The sequence below is a fragment of the Pezoporus occidentalis genome, unplaced genomic scaffold, assembly GCF_034315485.1.
Source record: "Pezoporus occidentalis ecotype Australia unplaced genomic scaffold, CSIRO_AGI_Poc_V1 ctg86, whole genome shotgun sequence".
NCBI lineage: Eukaryota > Metazoa > Chordata > Aves > Psittaciformes > Psittacidae > Pezoporus > Pezoporus occidentalis.
Window position 1 is genome coordinate 940012 of NW_026916220.1, and position 14639 is coordinate 954650.

At 35.9% G+C, this 14639-nt stretch overlaps 1 protein-coding gene across 6 annotated transcripts in view; it reads right to left on the bottom strand.

The window, feature by feature from the left end:
* Window positions 1-14639, bottom strand: part of CSNK1G3 (casein kinase 1 gamma 3) — a 75085-nt gene that overhangs the window by 14451 nt on the left and 45995 nt on the right. For 4 of the 6 annotated variants that reach the window (XM_062604534.1, XM_062604528.1, XM_062604533.1 and 1 more), the window contains 5 exons: window positions 13238-13323; window positions 13023-13107; window positions 8135-8283; window positions 7003-7098; window positions 6285-6380 (listed from right to left, as the gene is read on the bottom strand). In XM_062604534.1, coding sequence (XP_062460518.1) covers window positions 6285-6380; window positions 7003-7098; window positions 8135-8283; window positions 13023-13107; window positions 13238-13323 — 512 coding nt within the window. The remainder of the gene's footprint in view (window positions 1-6284; window positions 6381-7002; window positions 7099-8134; window positions 8284-13022; window positions 13108-13237; window positions 13324-14639) is intronic. The other 2 variants (XM_062604531.1, XM_062604532.1) reach the window with 1 other exon arrangement.

Here is a 14639-nt window from a genome sequence, read left to right on the forward strand (position 1 = left end):
CACCCTTCCAAGCTCTCCTCCTAACGTGGGAGTTATGCCTTATCTATTTATAACCTGAGCTAACAGAGCCTTGCATATTGAGGTTTGCTTTGTGGTTCCTATTGCAACCAAGTACAGAGCTTCAAAAGATTGCTGAACCTAAGCCATTTTTCATGCCACATGTCTACAACAGGCTGAGTTTTCTTCTTTTTCAAGTTTCACTAAAATAGGAAACACTGCCAAAACCCCCAAGCAGCCCAGTGATATAGCAAAAGGAAATGTGAGATTCCAAGACTAGTTATTTGAATCCTGGACAATATAACTGAAGAATTCTGGGAGAATGGACTTTATTTCTATGATGCCAGGGAAGTCAGTAGAGGTTCAATATGGTGGTTTAAGCTTAATTTCATATCACTGGGGATGGCAGAAGCACTAAACATTCAGTGTCAGGTAGGAATTCTACTTTAGCAAATTATTGTGGGAGAAGTCTTTCTTTTCAAGGCATTTGCCCCAGAGGTGTTTTCTTATTAATTTGACTGTTTTCTCTAAGAATATTTGATACAAACTTTGTATAAATGAATCAGTGAGCAGAAGACTGCCCTGCCTTCCCCTGGTTTGTCTCTGTCAAGGAGACAGAGATTAAGGAGTCTTCTGTCCTTCCCATATACAAACACCTGACACATCCACCAAATACACAACCAAATACAATCAAGTATAACTGCCTATTGTATGGCTTAGTTTAGATAAAAGGAAATGACATTCATCCTTCTGGAAAGAGATGAGACCTCTGAAAGTGTAAACAAACCAAAGGGTATTATTTACTGGTAGTCCGAAAACCAGCATCAGTCAAGCTTCTCCAGAATCACAAATGGCCTGAGTTTCAATCTAGTCTACTACTGCTGAAAAGAACTATAAGAATGGTCTCAGTAAGATGCAGAACCAAAAATTAATACACCTGCAACAGAGCAAAATATTTACATTTTTTAAAAAACAATAAAGATTCATTCAAAAGCACAACAAGAGGCAGGCAGCACTGCTTTAGTTCCTGTAGCAGTAACATTGTTCAACTGTATGATCTTACAACTGAAAATTCTGTAATTTGCTAAAATAACCTACAATGCCAGAAGTTAATTCCCTGTGACATCAGTAAACTATTTTGCAATTTGACCAAAAAGTGCATTTGGTAATAGACTGATAATGCACGGTAAACGAAGCAGTGAGAACACTTGTACACGCCTGAACTTGGTGCACACAGGTTTAAATTAGACCAACCATTACAATTCTCTCTAACTACATGCCATTCATCTCAAAACTTATCATGACACAGGTGGAAAGATATGGGAATGTAACAAAACTGAATCAGAGTAAGTCACCTGGAAGAGTGTTTGCACTGAAGGTATGGTACACCAAATTCTGTAGCCAGGATGTACCATAAACAAGGTACAAACAAAATGCATCATAGTGGATCTACATAAAAAGCTGTAACTTTGGAAAAGGAGAGAGAAGAACCAATACACAAAACTAATACTGCTTAAACAGAAACTTTTAATTTCATTTCTCTATTTATGACTTGAGTTGGACTGGATTTCCTCAGCAGCCTAATAAAAGATGGGAGGCATAATTAAGCTCTTAATAGATTCATATACAGTTGTCGAGAAAAATGCGGATATTGAAGCTATATTTCTGCACCTAAAAATTTTGTTGACTAAAACTACATGAACATTTTCCAATGAAAAGTCACCAAATTTCACATAATTCAGTTTCTGAAGACTAATATTTCAAACTAAGTTTCAAATTAGAAGTGCCTCAATGCTGAAGATTAACTCAAGGTACCCAATTATATATAAATGGAAGATTAATCACTAAACTGAAAAACATGAAACAACTTTAAGCACTTTGATAACAGATCTTATAATGGTTTAAATTTAGTTTCTTCAAATGTAATCAGTTCTTTAAAACTTTAATTTGAAAAGCACACACATGAAGAAGCACATGCATCATCTTTCTTGCTATCCTTTAGGCATATGGCAAACAGAATACTAGCCCTGCTACCTAATAAGAAGTCATATCAATTGTTGGAAAGGTTAGTTTCTTAAATATATGGTCCTTCAGAAGCCTGACAAGGGCCACTTAAAAGACAACAGAGGCAAGCCTGAATACCAGTTCCCAAGATAGTAACAGTAAATCTAGCTAGTCCCATGTTTTGTTTTGGATTAGCATGTAAACTAATCTTTTACTTGCTATGTTGAAAAATAACTCCAAAAGTCTCTCATAAACCAAAATTTTGCTGGTTTTCATGCTTAAAATTACAATAAAAAATTGCAGTACTTTGAAAAAGACATAGATATAATCCTTTTTTTCATTACCCATCTCAGTCACTGAATTATCTACTCTTCAAATAATAAAGCTGGCCTTCAAGCCCAAGCAATTCTTTAGTGATACTACAGAATGCTGCATTTTACCTTCAAAAAGTTTCCAATTAAGACAAAAAAGAATAATAAAAAATAAAAAAATAGTTACACTAGAATTAACTTTTTTTAATTCACAAAAGCTTAGGGAAATTGATTTGTTTCATCTAATTCACAGCTATCTTGACTTCTTTAAGGAGAGATGTCTTGCAATTTATATCAAATATCTAACCTTTCAAGCAGTTCCTAAGAGCCTTTCAAGCCCTGTGGCACTGCACAGGGAACTCTTTAACCTGATCTTTTAATTTAACCTCCTTTTAAAGAATTTCCAAATGGGAAAACAGAAAGAGAAAGAATAAGAGAAAGGAGACCAGCTAGCCAGTCATGAAAAAAAAAAAAAAAAAGAACAGATTAGTACAGTCATTATGAGTGCATAAGCAGTTTGCAGTTCATGCAGAGAAGGAAACAATTTGGTGTTGTGCAACTGACATTTTTGGGAACTGAGCCAAGTTTACAAGAAGACAGACACAGGAAGTAACTGAATAAACTCCTGGTAGGTACAAACTGCTTTCATTAATAAGGCTACACCAACCAGAAAAATGGGCTGGCATACTACACACATACCAACATTCAGTTCACTTCAATTTAAAATGTCACAGTGAAGAATCATAGAATGGTTTGAGTTAGAAGGGACCTTAAAGATCATCTAGTTCACACCTTGCTGCTACAGGCAGGGACACCTTCCACTAGACTAGGTTACTCCAAGCCCTGTCCAACCTGGCCTTGAACACTTCCAGGGATGGGACAGCACAGCTTCCTTGGGCAACCTGTTGCAGTGACTCACTACCCTTATAGTTCTGAAGAATTTCTTCCTTATATCTTATCTAAATCTCCACTCTTTCAGTTTAAAATCATTCCCCCTTGTCCTGTCCCTATATGCCCTTCCTTGGAAAAAGTCCCTCTCCAGGTTTCTTGTGGACCCTGTTTCGGTACTGGAAGATCTCCATTGAACTTTCTCTTCTCCAGGCTGAACAAGCCCAGCTCTCTCAGCCCACATTCACAGCAGAGGTGCTCCAGCCCACTGACCATTTTTTGGCCCAACTCTGGACTCACTCCAACAGGTTCGTATCACTAACATACTTTAACAACCTTCTAAAAAATGATCTTAGAGACAACACCAGCAGTGGTATTGCAAATGACTAGTAGCAGAGACCTGAAAAACATTCTGTCACTTCCAAATTACCTGCCAGGTTTTTTTTTCTTCTTGCAGAAAAATGGATAATTCAATGGATCTCAAAGATGAGCACTGACTCACTAATGTTACAGAAAAAAAAAAATAAAATACACTTGAATTTCATACTTTAGACTCAACTTTCCTTTGAACAATTATCTGTGGCACTTTTAGAACTTGTCTTCCTGGGGGCACTTAGGAATTCAGCTAAACTACCCAGCTAATTGTCCGACTTAACAGCATGATTCAGTCAGAACCACTACAACAAAGGGGTATTTGACAACAGTCAAGGGCTCAAACTTCAAAACAAAACTGAAGATACTATGTGGTTTTGTAAGTGCCTTTAATGAGAAGCATGACAGCTCCACAATTAAGATGTCTTGAAAATAGACTTAATCTTCAAAGACAGACCAAGTGGCTGCACTTCCGAAAACTGCACTTTTTACATGGCAACTGCTTAGTCTCAGGTGATCTAAGGGATCTGATCTCAGAACACCCACATTCTTTGAGAATGAAAGGAGGAACATTATATTAACATAAAGGAATAGTACTGGTATTTCCTAGAAAATATTTTTCTACTCCCAAAGAGTGTTTAACATCCATTACAATGGAATAAATTCTCCTGCAACTGTTACATTCTACCTGAGAAAAAATAAAAGGTTTCTTAAGTGCTCCAACTGCCAAAAGAGCAATATGTTATAAACTTTGGAAGTTCCAGTAATTGGAATTTAACAAGTTAAATATCTATTTTTCTAACCCAAAAATTAAAAAAATAAGCAATTTAATAATTTTGGAAGACACAATTTTGAATCTAGTTTTGATTCAATTAATACACTTCTCAAAAGATAAATTACTACTTTTAAAACTAATGTTATTGAGGGAGCAAATGCACTTCAAGTTAAATATCCAGGTAAAGTTTTAAAAAAGCTCCTTAAGGCAAGAACAGAACAATTTTTAAATTTTTCCTGATACACGGTGATTAATTATTATCTGATAATTTTCTTATATGACAGCAGTTTCTAAAGCAGCAAAGTTTAGAAACTGTAAAGTTTGAATTTGGTTTCAAAGAATTTAAAAGATATGGAATTATCACACTGATGAGACTACAGCACTGTTTTCTTTACCCCTGGATTTCTCATTTTTTCTTCAAGCATTGTCAATTTTTATCCAAAGTTAAAACTTCATGAGAAACATATGTAACTTAGGATTGTCAGAATCAACAATGCAGCAGACAAAGAAAGTATTTTTTTCCTGTCCTGGTTTCTTCTGCGATAGAGTTAATTCTGTTCCTAGTAACCAGCACAATTCTTGTTTTGTCTTCAGTCTGAGAGCAATGCCAGTAACACACTGAAGTTTCAGGTGTTGCTCAGTAGCACCTACCCTGATCAAGGACTTTTCAATCTCATTCTCTCAGTGAGGAGGGGCACAAGAAGCCGGGAGGAAGCAGAGACAGGGCACCTGACCAAAACTAGCTCAAGGGGTATTCCATAACACAGCACATAATGGGAGGACTTACCCAGAAGGCCCAGATTACTGCCCAGGTCAGGCTGGGTATTGATCAGTGGGTGGTGAACAATTGCATTGTGCATCACTGCTGTTTATTGTTTTTTTTTCTCCCTTTTCTGTTTTAGTTTTATATTCCTTTCCTTGTTATTTCCCCTATCATTATTAGTATTACATTGCACTTTATTTCTATTATTAAGCTGTTTTTTACCTCAACCATGGGTTTTACATACTTTGGATTCTCCTCCCCATCCTACCCAAGAAGGGAGGAAGGCGGTGTGAGAGAGTGGCTGCACGGTACTTGGCTGCCAGGTGGTTAAACCATGACATTTCCCCAGATAACACTTTACAAAGCTAAATAATTTTAATTTTGGAGTGAAACCCCAAAACTTCATATAGACTTCACAGCTAGCATTTTGAATTCTTCTATAAAAAACTTCTATTTCTTGAAATATTATTCCAACCATCTTACCCCTAAATATATTCAAAGAACAAGACACCAAATAATAAAATTTTGAGCAAACCAGGAAAAAGAGCTCTTTAAAGATGAAAAACACTAATAACAACAAAAAAAATTGTTGGTTTCTATTAATTTTCCACTGATAAGTGTTAAGTATTGCCCTGTGAAACATTCTTCTAGTCAACTATTGTTTGAACAAAAGTAGCAGAGTTTAAGCAAAAATCACTACTCAACACTTTGAGGTTTGCCTAAAGAGCAAAAATCATAACCACAAATGGTTTGTGTTGGAAGATCATGGAGTTCCAACACCCTGCAATAGCAGGGGTGGGGGAAGGCTGGACAACACTGGATTCAGTCAACAGTGGTTTAGTTGTTAATACAACCAAAGAGCACATCAAAAGTCTAAACTTCAGTTGCTTGCCCTGATCTAAATCTATATTCCTTCAAAAAGAGAAAGCTCCGTCGGTTTAGCTGTCACTAAGAAACACATATCAGAAATTCCACATACATAAAGATACACAGTTTTCTGTACCTGATTTTATTTCAGCTAGGCAACTGTGGAGTAGGGAATAATAGGAACATTCTGAACATTACCGGAAAGAGAGCTTAATATGAAAATAGTAATCCTGTCATGCAGTACAGGAAACTAGTATTACATAATGTAAGCTGACTGATTAAGTCATGCAAAGAAGAAGAAAAATACCTGTACTGAACCACCATGTCTGTCAGCTCCTAGATGAGTTCTTAAATGATGTGGATTGGCTTGCTGTGAGTCCCAAGCTGCCCTATGATCTGTTGACTGTCATTTTTCAATGCATGAGGAATATATGAAAAAAAAGAAAGAAAAAAAAATCAAAAAATTAACAATTATACATGTATTATTTTTAAAAAGCACAGAAACACTAATTCCTCTATATGCTGTACATCAAGATTTTATGCATACTTATGTATGCCTACACATGCATTTTCACACAGCAGCAAAGTAGCTGAAACTAAGAAACGAAGTCCAACACAACCCTGTTATTTAGCTTAAATAAAGGGACACAGATCTAAATTCCTAATGCTTTTACCACCTTGGTCATTACCCTGGCTACAAAAAAAAACAAAAACAAAAAACAACAGAAAAAACAAAAGTGTAAACATTTTACATGCATGTTAGAACCTCAAGAGATGATACAGCATATAGGGAAGAGACAGTGATTAAAACTGAAAGAAGTATCAGTATGTTGTACCATAGCACCAAACAAGCAACCTTTCAGGACATTTTAAGGTCTAGAGATGTAGAAATACACTAATAAGGATCTACTTAAACCAAAGACAAAGAGTCAATTTTATTTTGGAGTTTTAACAAAAGCAACAATATACCACAAATCGTTAGGCAAAAGACAAAGCAATGCTGATACTTATATGAGATACTTTACCTGATTTTTAGATTGTTGCATTTTATCTCTGTGTTGATACACTTCTCTGTTTGAAGACAGTGCAGGGTCTGAATGTATTGAACTCACTGGAGTAGGCTACAAATATAAATAATACATAGCAAAAGGTAATTCTAAGTCTTACCTAAAGTAACTGGTTTGTAATAGAAATTAATTAAAATTATCAAATTAAAGCAAAATCTTTACTAGGTATTTGCCAACACCAGTCAGAAAAAGAGGGCAAACCAAGACTTACATAATTTTAGAATTAGCAATTCTGACTACATCAGACGTTAATTCTCTGAAAGACTCTAGGCTGATTATTTTCTGCAGGTAGCCCTTACAACATTCTGGTAAAAGCCTGAAAGAAATGCTTGAAGTGATTTTTAATGCTAAACACTGAAAAAAGATTTAGCAATAAAATACTATGATGCTTTCAGAGAATTACACAAGAAACTTGTCTAATGTCTAATTTGAACTAAACTAATGTCTAATCTGAAATTGTCGAACTTACACACAGAACCCCCTTCCCTATTTATTAAAAAGAAATAAGGAAAAATCTGAGGTGCTGCAAAATTAATCTTGTACCCACAAAAACTGCATTTTCTGTAACTTTAGATGTACTGTGATGGAGACCAATATTCTACGTCATATTTGAATAAAACAATGCATATAGACAATTTCTTCATAACAAACTGATAAATATCTGGAGTATATATACCTCAGGTGCAGAGAAGTGGTTCCTCTACATGTTGAGAATACTGGGAGCAAGGAAGTCCCCAAGGCAGGAAAATGCATGCAATAACAACGATCACCTACAAAGTTTTAAACTCCTTTGCTTTAAACTCCTTCAACACAAAAACCAGTCTTGAGTTCCTATAACCTCATTTCAGATTGAACAGATATACTTTGATGTTAAAGAGTGTATGTTTGAAAAGAGACTCAATATGAAACATCTCAAGCTGAATAATGATGTTTGAAAATGCATCTGAAAACGGGTTTGTCATAGCAGCTGTTCACCTCTATAACAGCAGCCATGAAATGCACAGTATTCTGAAACTCAAGACTAACAATGGCTCAAAACTGACCACACAAAAAAACCTCGTATATTACTAGTACCTTATACTGTACTCACCAACTGTTTGCCAATCCAGTCATATTCATAATCAAACACATAGCCTTTCCGATCAAGTAAGTCTGTGAAGAGCTTCCTTAAGTAGTCATAGTCTGGCTTTTCAAAAAAATCTAGCCTTCTTACATAACGTAGGTATGTAGCCATTTCTTCTACATAAATAAGAAATGTACATAATTGCCATACCTGTTTAAAAGGCACTCAAAAATCAAAACTTACTACTACATTTTAAAGTAACTTCTATCTCTCACCATAATATCTGAACAGTTGTTCACCACGAATCTGTGACTTACCAGAAACGTTACAGAATAGTAATAATATTCTTCAAAATAAATTGCCATATTCTAAACATATCTTACCAAGCAACCCCTACACTAATTTACCTGTCAAGATCTTCCATTCAACCTTCCAGTCCTGATGCACAGTGTGCCAAAAAGTGGAGAATCACCTCTACTTTCCAATTTTATTTTTCTTTTCCGATTAATTTTACAAAGACAAGCCTAAGAAAAGGAAAGAAGGGGGTATACGAATCTACAAGGTAGTCTCGTCTCTCAAAGAACATCTGCTACTGGAATCTAACCATTCTTTATTTAGAGGATCTACATATACCACAAGTGGGCAACGCCAATTTCCCTCACAAATAATTCAGTATAGGCTCTGTTGAGCTGTAACTGTAGTATGACGATGGAAGGCTGAAACAGTGCTGAATGCTTCAAGCATCATGCTATGTGAAGGTGTTGAGCAGAAATAGCAATTATCCTATACAGAAACACTGCAGAGAAATACTACTGTTACCTGAGCTTTTGCAGAAAGCTGGTCAGATATGTCAGTTTAATATCACTGTTTAAATACCATGTCAGCATACAAATGGAGATGCATTCCGGGAGATGTTACATGGATATTATAAGATTCTCCCAGTAGTGGAGATAACCAGGAAGATTCTGAAAGAGCCAGGACCGGTAAAGATAACAGGAAAGAACTTCCCTAGTCATTAAAGTGTATGAAGTAGACTGCACACTAGCTGCCAGAACTAACCAGGCTAGCTAAGACAGAAGTTCCAGCACAAACTTCTTGGCAGGTTAGTAAAGCATACAGAAGTTCCATTCTTGAGAATGGGTTTAAGCCATGAAAGGCTTCTGAGAAAACAGCTGTAAGGAACAAGCATCCTAACGGGCAGAATAATACAAGAATCCAAGGGCTGAAAGGGAGGACTCATGAATATCTGAAGCACAAGCTTCAAATCCCATGCAGAAGCTGCTCAGATATGTGACTATGTACAATACTATATGACAAATGTACATTTTCAGTAACTCCTTCAGGAGCCAGTGAAATTAGGGGAATGTGGAAATACAAGTCTGAGAAAACAGCAGATGGTAATAAGAGATAAATGCTAATAAACTTTCACAAAAGACCAAGTTCTACAGGTCCTTCCACTGCAGAAGATATTCACACTGTAGTGGTTTGGAACAGAGTTCTGCAAAAGCTTCTCACAATCTGATATGGATCAGGTGAAGCACTTGACCTGAGCCCTGGGACATTATTTCCAGGTGGACAAATCTCTTAAAATCTAACTTGTTTAGGAAGCTTTGTAGCTCATAAAAGAGTGGGAAACCACCCACTGGCAAGCCATTCTGAGAAAAGAAATGACAACACATTCTCAAGTCAAAAAGGCTTTCGCATGGTCCCAAAGTACATGAGAAGCCACCTGTATGTGACAAGAAAGTCACAAGATGAATGAGGTCAAAAGTAGATGCCACATGAACTCACTGATCCTATGAAAGAGGTATGTATGTCAGAAGCAGCCCAGTAGCATCACTGTACACTCACCCACATCACATTCCAGTAAATTTGGAGAACCCTACATTTTATGGTACAAACAAGGTGCTGTAAGAAAGCCATCTTCCGACAGAAGATGGCTGAGAAGTGCAGAGGCAGTGCTAAGATAGAGCTATTCTAAGTTGAACTTCTTCAGAGAGAGTGGGGTTGAAAGAGGGACAAGTGAAGGTTTGAGGCCAGCTTGATAATAAAAAGTTGTGAGGCAACATCATGTTGGTGCTGTCAAGAATGCACCTCAGGACCAGGGTGCCAAGAAAACCCAAATTACTGATTTCTGACAAAAACAGAGTATTAAGTGCTATTTTTTAGCAGACAGAGCACTGGCTAGGAGGAATCCCTTGGCATCTAAGGTCTACTTCAGCATACAAGCAAAACTCTTCAGGAATTCTAGCCAAGGAGGTCAGCTTTTCAAGAAGGCAAGGAGAAATATTGAGACATTGCTAGGGACCCATACCTTCTCAATGTAAAGTGGAAACAAAAGCAAGCAAGGCATGTCTTCAGAGGAATGAAGGTTGGATCAGAGACACTTAATTCACCTGAATGTGTCACAGCTGGCTGATTCCAAAAATCAAATCATGCAATGGATGCAGAAACTCCAGAGTTTAAATCCTTTCTCATATATTATATGAAGCTTTAAACAGCAGCAGCGTTGCACACTCAAAGACAGTACAATTCCACAGAACAGAGGATTAAAATGGTAGGTATTATACATGTGACAGAGACCAAATTATCTTTCACTGATGCTAGTGTTCTCTTGCTTTGTGGACATAAATCAGCTATCTCAATCTGCAGGCTGACTGAAAAGAACTGAAATTATTTTATGTTTTGAGTGACAAGACGGATAGGAAAATATGGAAAATCCTCAGATACCTAACATGCAAAAACTTCCACATACAAGAACATATTTATTATAAAAATGTACATATGTGCTATCAAAGAAGTTTATCTTTAGTGTTCTTCAAGGTCAAATATCATTTCTCTGTTTCATTTTCAATCCTGTCAACAAGCATGTACATGATTAAATTTGGTGGAAACAGTCACTAGATATATGGAGCTACTCAGACATTATTATTTCCAGGAATTGCACCATATACACCTTAAATTACATATTTAAAGGATTCTAGCAACTAGGTAAAAATCAACATGTAAGACATGAATGCGTTCCTGATGCAGGTGACTTACACTACAGAACAGGCTTTTCCCTCTGCATTTAAACTTTCACTAATTCACCAAACATATGTTCAGACACTTGCTCTAATTTCTGTAACCAAAGTCAATTTCACTTATTTGTTTTTTTTTTTTAATACACAGAAGAAAGTGAAATGCAAAACATAAGAAAAATTGATAGTGGACTCATTTTTACCACAGGGTTGAAAAGAATCTCAAAAGGTCATCAACTACATCACCCTATCTCACATCCTTGTCTGTCTGGTTTGTTTTCACACAGCCTAGTGAAAGAAGTTCCACAGTCTTCTTTGTAATGGCAATCCCTTTGTGTTCACACTATACCTGAAACACAGGAGGAGTTCAAATCTAAACTGTTTTGAATTACATCCATTACATTGTTGAGCTGCTGTGGACGTAGCAAAGCGATCCCTTTCATGTCTGTAGTAGCCAAAAGTTACAGAAGAACTTCTTTCCCTCACAATCTTGACTAAAACAATCTTTATTTCTTCAAGTCTTTGTTGATAAGTCTAGCAAATATTGCACATAAGAACTCCCACTTCTCTATGAGATACCCTTAAAATAAGACTTATTTTCTTCAAGTAGAGTCCCCAGAATTGAACACACTTCTTTAGCTGATGCTTTGTGGAATCAAGTAGAGTGGAAATGGCAATTCATGTGTCTCTCAGGCTATACCCTGTTCATATAATCTGATTTAGTATACAGTTTTGGGTTTTTTTCCCCCTTTTTTTAATACAGAAGCATGATACTGTTCACTTGCACTTACTTTGGAACTGATTTTAAGTCATTACCTAAGTAATCATTCTATACCCAATAATTCTTAGTCTGGATTCAATCTTACCTTCATATAGTACCTTGAATATGATTTACTGGATTGTACTTATATTTTTAAGGCTGTATTTGTAATCTGTCAGGATCCTTCAATTCTATTCCCACTGTCAAGCCTACAGATTTCAAACTTACCATATGCAATTTTAACAAACATTCTCAATTACACAAAGTTCTCAGATACTGAACAGATACAACATAGATGTCTATGCAATACCATTTAATGTTTCATAGATGTCTATGCAATATCAATTCAGCAACAACGTACTTCATTTCAAATTGGTTTACACTCTTCTTCCTATAGTAGATTCATCTTGGTTACTTCTGAGGATATTTAAAAAGATCATCAAAAACAAATGTTTAATGTTATGACATTAAACATCTGCCTCCTGTCCACAGGGCCCACTGTGAACAGGAATTCCTTCAACAAAAGGAAATCAAACCACTCAGAGGTATTCTCAGCAAATCCAATGATATTCTCAGCCTATCAATGATATTGCAATTACTTTTCAGAGTGTTTATTCTGGAAAAATCATGTTGGTGTCAGGTGCATGTCCCCCCGTGCCAAGCTGGTTAACCCAACTTTTTAAAAATGTCAAATTTGTTTCTCTCCAATTTTCCAATACCTCATCAATTCTTCATGCACTTGAATTAGAAGTGACACCTAAAACTACCTGCAAGTTACTTTAGATATTATTTCAAGCGGGTCCTAATGCGGCTTGTTTTAAAAATGGGTAAGCTATCAAATTTGAGGTGCAAAATTTTACGTGTGAAGATACAAGTGTAGTCAAGTTGATCATCATAAATGTATGTATAATTTTTTAATGTTTCTTTTAGAAGAAGCTATCTTTGAAGAACACCAGCATTAGCTTACTGCTACTTCAAAGAATTATTCCTGTATCTATTACCATAGTACATAATACACATATTTGGAAGCATTATTATATTTATTTTTAAAACCATATATTAAACAACTATCTATGCCAGTTTTGTTTTCTAAATCAATGTCATGACATTAACTTTCATTAACAGTATGCATTACCTGGGAAGCTTTCACACAATACTTCTATAGGGGTTGCTCGTTTTGTGTCCCCAATTTTCTGGTAGCGTTCTTTTAATGTATCGGCCTATGACACAAGAACAAAAGAATCTTCTGAAGTATACAGTTTGCAGGCAAACTTTCAAAAAGAAAAAGATCATAGTAAGATAAGATGATGATCTGAAAACAGGACAGAGGAAGATATCAAAAACCACTACCTTTAAACCTTGCCATGGAAGGCTTCCTCTGAGGAAATACATAAACATATGACCTAAAGCTTCCAAATCATCTCTTCGACTTTGCTCTGAAACAAAATTCAAATCTTATTAGAACATTCAATCTCCATAGTTTTACATTAGATTTAAAAAATCAGCTTCCACATTATGTAAAAATAATTGGGAGTGCAAAATAATTGAAGTCAAACTGAGCGCATGGGGGCTTCTTGTGTACTATGGACCCCCTTAAGAACATAGCTAAAACAAAAAAAAAGCAGCTGCAGACTGCAGATATATTAATCTCAACAGTACTTGAAATGGATTATCTTGCTGAAATGAATTCTTTTATTTTAAAATGTATTTTGAGCCTTTACATACACAATTGGGTTTTAACTCATATTTTTTTTACCCATTAGCTGTGAAATTGAAACAATGTAAGACAGCTTTAAATGAACTCATCTTTCCTCTAGAAAATCATGAAAAAGATGGTCTGTTCCTCAGGGACACTTATGGAATTTCTGAGTAAGCTAAAGGTGGACTGAAGAAGGCTCAAAAGTTTTATTATTTAATCAGAAAGCAACACAGAGAGAGGCATGTACATACAGCCTGCTCTCACTCCAGCTGAGTTAAAAGCTAAGTTACATAAGACATTTAGCATAGGTACAATTTTTCATCTGTAGTAGAGCAGTGTTAGTCCATATGCTATCCTGATGCAACCACATAGATTAAGAAGAATGCAGGAATAAGCAGTAGAGTTCCGTGTCTCTCATGAACTGGAGTCAAGGAAACATTGATTCTAGTAGAGTATAAATCCTGTACTCTTTATGGGTTAGGCTGTACAGGAAGTGAGTGTTTCATAAGTACTGTTCACAATAAATGTTTTATGCAATGCAGTGTGCTTTATATACAAAATAAAAATAAAAAAAAATCAAGCATACAAAAATGTAACTAGTGTGTAACATATGGCCCATCTATGGGCAACACTAAGGTACTGGACACAACACAAAAATGTATTGCAAAGTTCTATTTGGTCTTTCCTAAGGGGTAATAATTCCTCTCTTTTGCATTAACTTCTACAGGTCACACTGATAAAAATATTAACCTCTTCTTCAAAAAAAACACCACCACCAAATAAACCAGCCCTTATTGAGGCAATTGTTCCTTCACTGGGAGTCCTTTCTACAAAATGATAAAACTCTCAATCTTTACCCTGAAATGATTTCTAATTAAGGAGATCTTTTAATTTTTTTTCATAAGCTTTGGACCACTGAAGACACTTCTGCAGGATAGTTTTGTGGGAAATGCTTGTAGGATACATCACTGAATTCACAATGCCCTTAAGACTCCTCTATGTGAAAGAATTTTGTTGTTTGTTTTAATTTGGGGGAAAGGGTATTGTTATTTA